Genomic DNA, 1,746 nt, shown 5'->3' on the forward strand with positions numbered 1-1,746 from the left:
AAACACTCCTAAAAGCTGCACCTTTCCCTAAAGGCAGGAAACTTCCCCTTGAGAATCTACAAACCTATCTGGGATGCTGGCTTGGAACACACCGGCATTAACGCCAAATGTTGTGTGTGCACTGAGCCTGGGAATGCTCTGGGGCAGCCTGGAGTGGCCATGGGAGTGACCATAGGAGTGACAATTGGAGTGACCATTGGAGTGACCATGGGAATGACCCTGGGAGTGACCCTGGGAGTGACCCTGGGAGTGACCCTGGGAATGACCTTGGGAATGACCCCAGGAGTCACCCCAGGAGTGCTGTGCAGCAGCTCAGGAAGCTGCAGTGCTTCAGCAGGATCCTCCCTGGAGAAGGTGTTTCCCCAACATTTTTGATTTGGATTCACAGCACTGGAGCTGCTGGGAGCCCAGAGCCTGCTCAGGTGCCAATGCCCAATTCCTACAGTTTAACCCCATTCCCTGTCAGTGCCCAGTTCCCACAGTTTAATCCCATTCCCTGTCAGTGCCCAGTTCCCCCAGTTTAACCCCATTCCTGTTGCCCGTGGAGCTGTCAGTGCCCAGTTCCCCCAGTTTAACCCTGTTCCCGTTGCCCATGGAGCTGTCAGTGCAGGATTCCCCTAGTTTAACCCCATTCCCATTGCCCATGGAGCTGTCAGTGCCCAGTTCCCCCAGTTTAACCCCATTCCCCATTCTTGGGGAGCTGTCAGTGCCCAGTTCCCCCAGTTTAACCCCATTCCCCATTCTTGGGGAGCTGTCAGTGCCCAGTTCCCCCAGTTTAACCCCATTCCCGTTGCCCGTGGAGCTGTCAGTGCCCAGTTCCCCCAGTTTAACCCCGTTCCTGTTGCCCGTGGAGCTGTCAGTGCCCAGTTCCCCCCGAGCAGCCCTGCCCAGCCCGGGCAGGGGGTACCCACGCTCTCCGAGTCCTCCAGCATCCGCGTGGTCTCCTGCACCTCGGGGGCGCTGGGCACCACCACGGGCATGGGGGGCCGGCTCCGGCCCAGGGTGCCGATGGACGCTGTCTTCACCGCGTGCACGGGGTGCCCAGGAGCTGCAAAGGGTGGGACAGGGTCAGCCACGGGCACTGAGAAGAGCAGGGTGAGGACACAGGGAATGGCTTCCCACTGCCCGGGGGAAATGGGGTATTGGGGGGAGATTCCTCCCTGAGAGGGTGGGGAGGCCCTGGCACAGGGTGCCCAGAGCAGCTGTGGCTGCCCCTGGATCCCTGGCAGTGCCCAAGGCCAGGCTGGACAGGGCTCGGAGCACCCTGGGACAGTGGAAGGTGTCCCTGCCATGGCAGGGATGGCACTGGATGAGCTTTAAAGCTCCCCTCCAACCCAACCCAGCCTGGGATGATTCTGTGAAGGAAAAGGRTTCCATCAGGAGAAAAGGAACCCTTGAATTATGGAGTGCTGGATTTGGACTTTGCCTTATTCATGCACAGAAAAAGCCATTAGTAAAATCCCCCCAGCCCCAGCCTCCCCCCACTGATTCCCGAAATTGCGGCTGTGCAGCCTGACCTTGCTGTGTCAGCAGCGGGGTGCTGGGCAGCGCGGGGTCGAAGGGGCCCCCGGCGGGCACGGCGGGCACGGCGAAGCTCTTGAGGGGGTGTGAGGGGCGCACGTGGGCCGTGGGGGGACCCTGGGGCTCCTCCTCGGGGGGCACGAACGGCCCCTCGGGCTCCGACAGCTCCGCACCGGCCGCGGCCGAGGCTGCGGGCATTGTGTCCGTGCTGGGCGTGTTCCGGAC

General features: G+C 61.4%; 1 protein-coding gene across 1 annotated transcript in view; it reads right to left on the minus strand.

The window, feature by feature from the left end:
* NEO1 (neogenin 1) overlaps positions 1-1,746 on the minus strand; it is a 165,931-nt gene that overhangs the window by 2,276 nt on the left and 161,909 nt on the right. Inside the window, exons 27-28 of the mRNA XM_057378764.1 lie at positions 1,518-1,746; positions 912-1,048 (exon numbers count right to left, since the gene is read on the minus strand). The exon at positions 1,518-1,746 is cut by the window's right edge and continues 7 nt beyond it. Coding sequence (XP_057234747.1) covers positions 912-1,048; positions 1,518-1,746 — 366 coding nt within the window. The remainder of the gene's footprint in view (positions 1-911; positions 1,049-1,517) is intronic.

The sequence above is a fragment of the Malurus melanocephalus genome, unplaced genomic scaffold (assembly GCF_030028575.1).
Source record: "Malurus melanocephalus ecotype Western Australia unplaced genomic scaffold, MMel_1.1 scaffold_372, whole genome shotgun sequence".
Taxonomy (NCBI): domain Eukaryota; kingdom Metazoa; phylum Chordata; class Aves; order Passeriformes; family Maluridae; genus Malurus; species Malurus melanocephalus.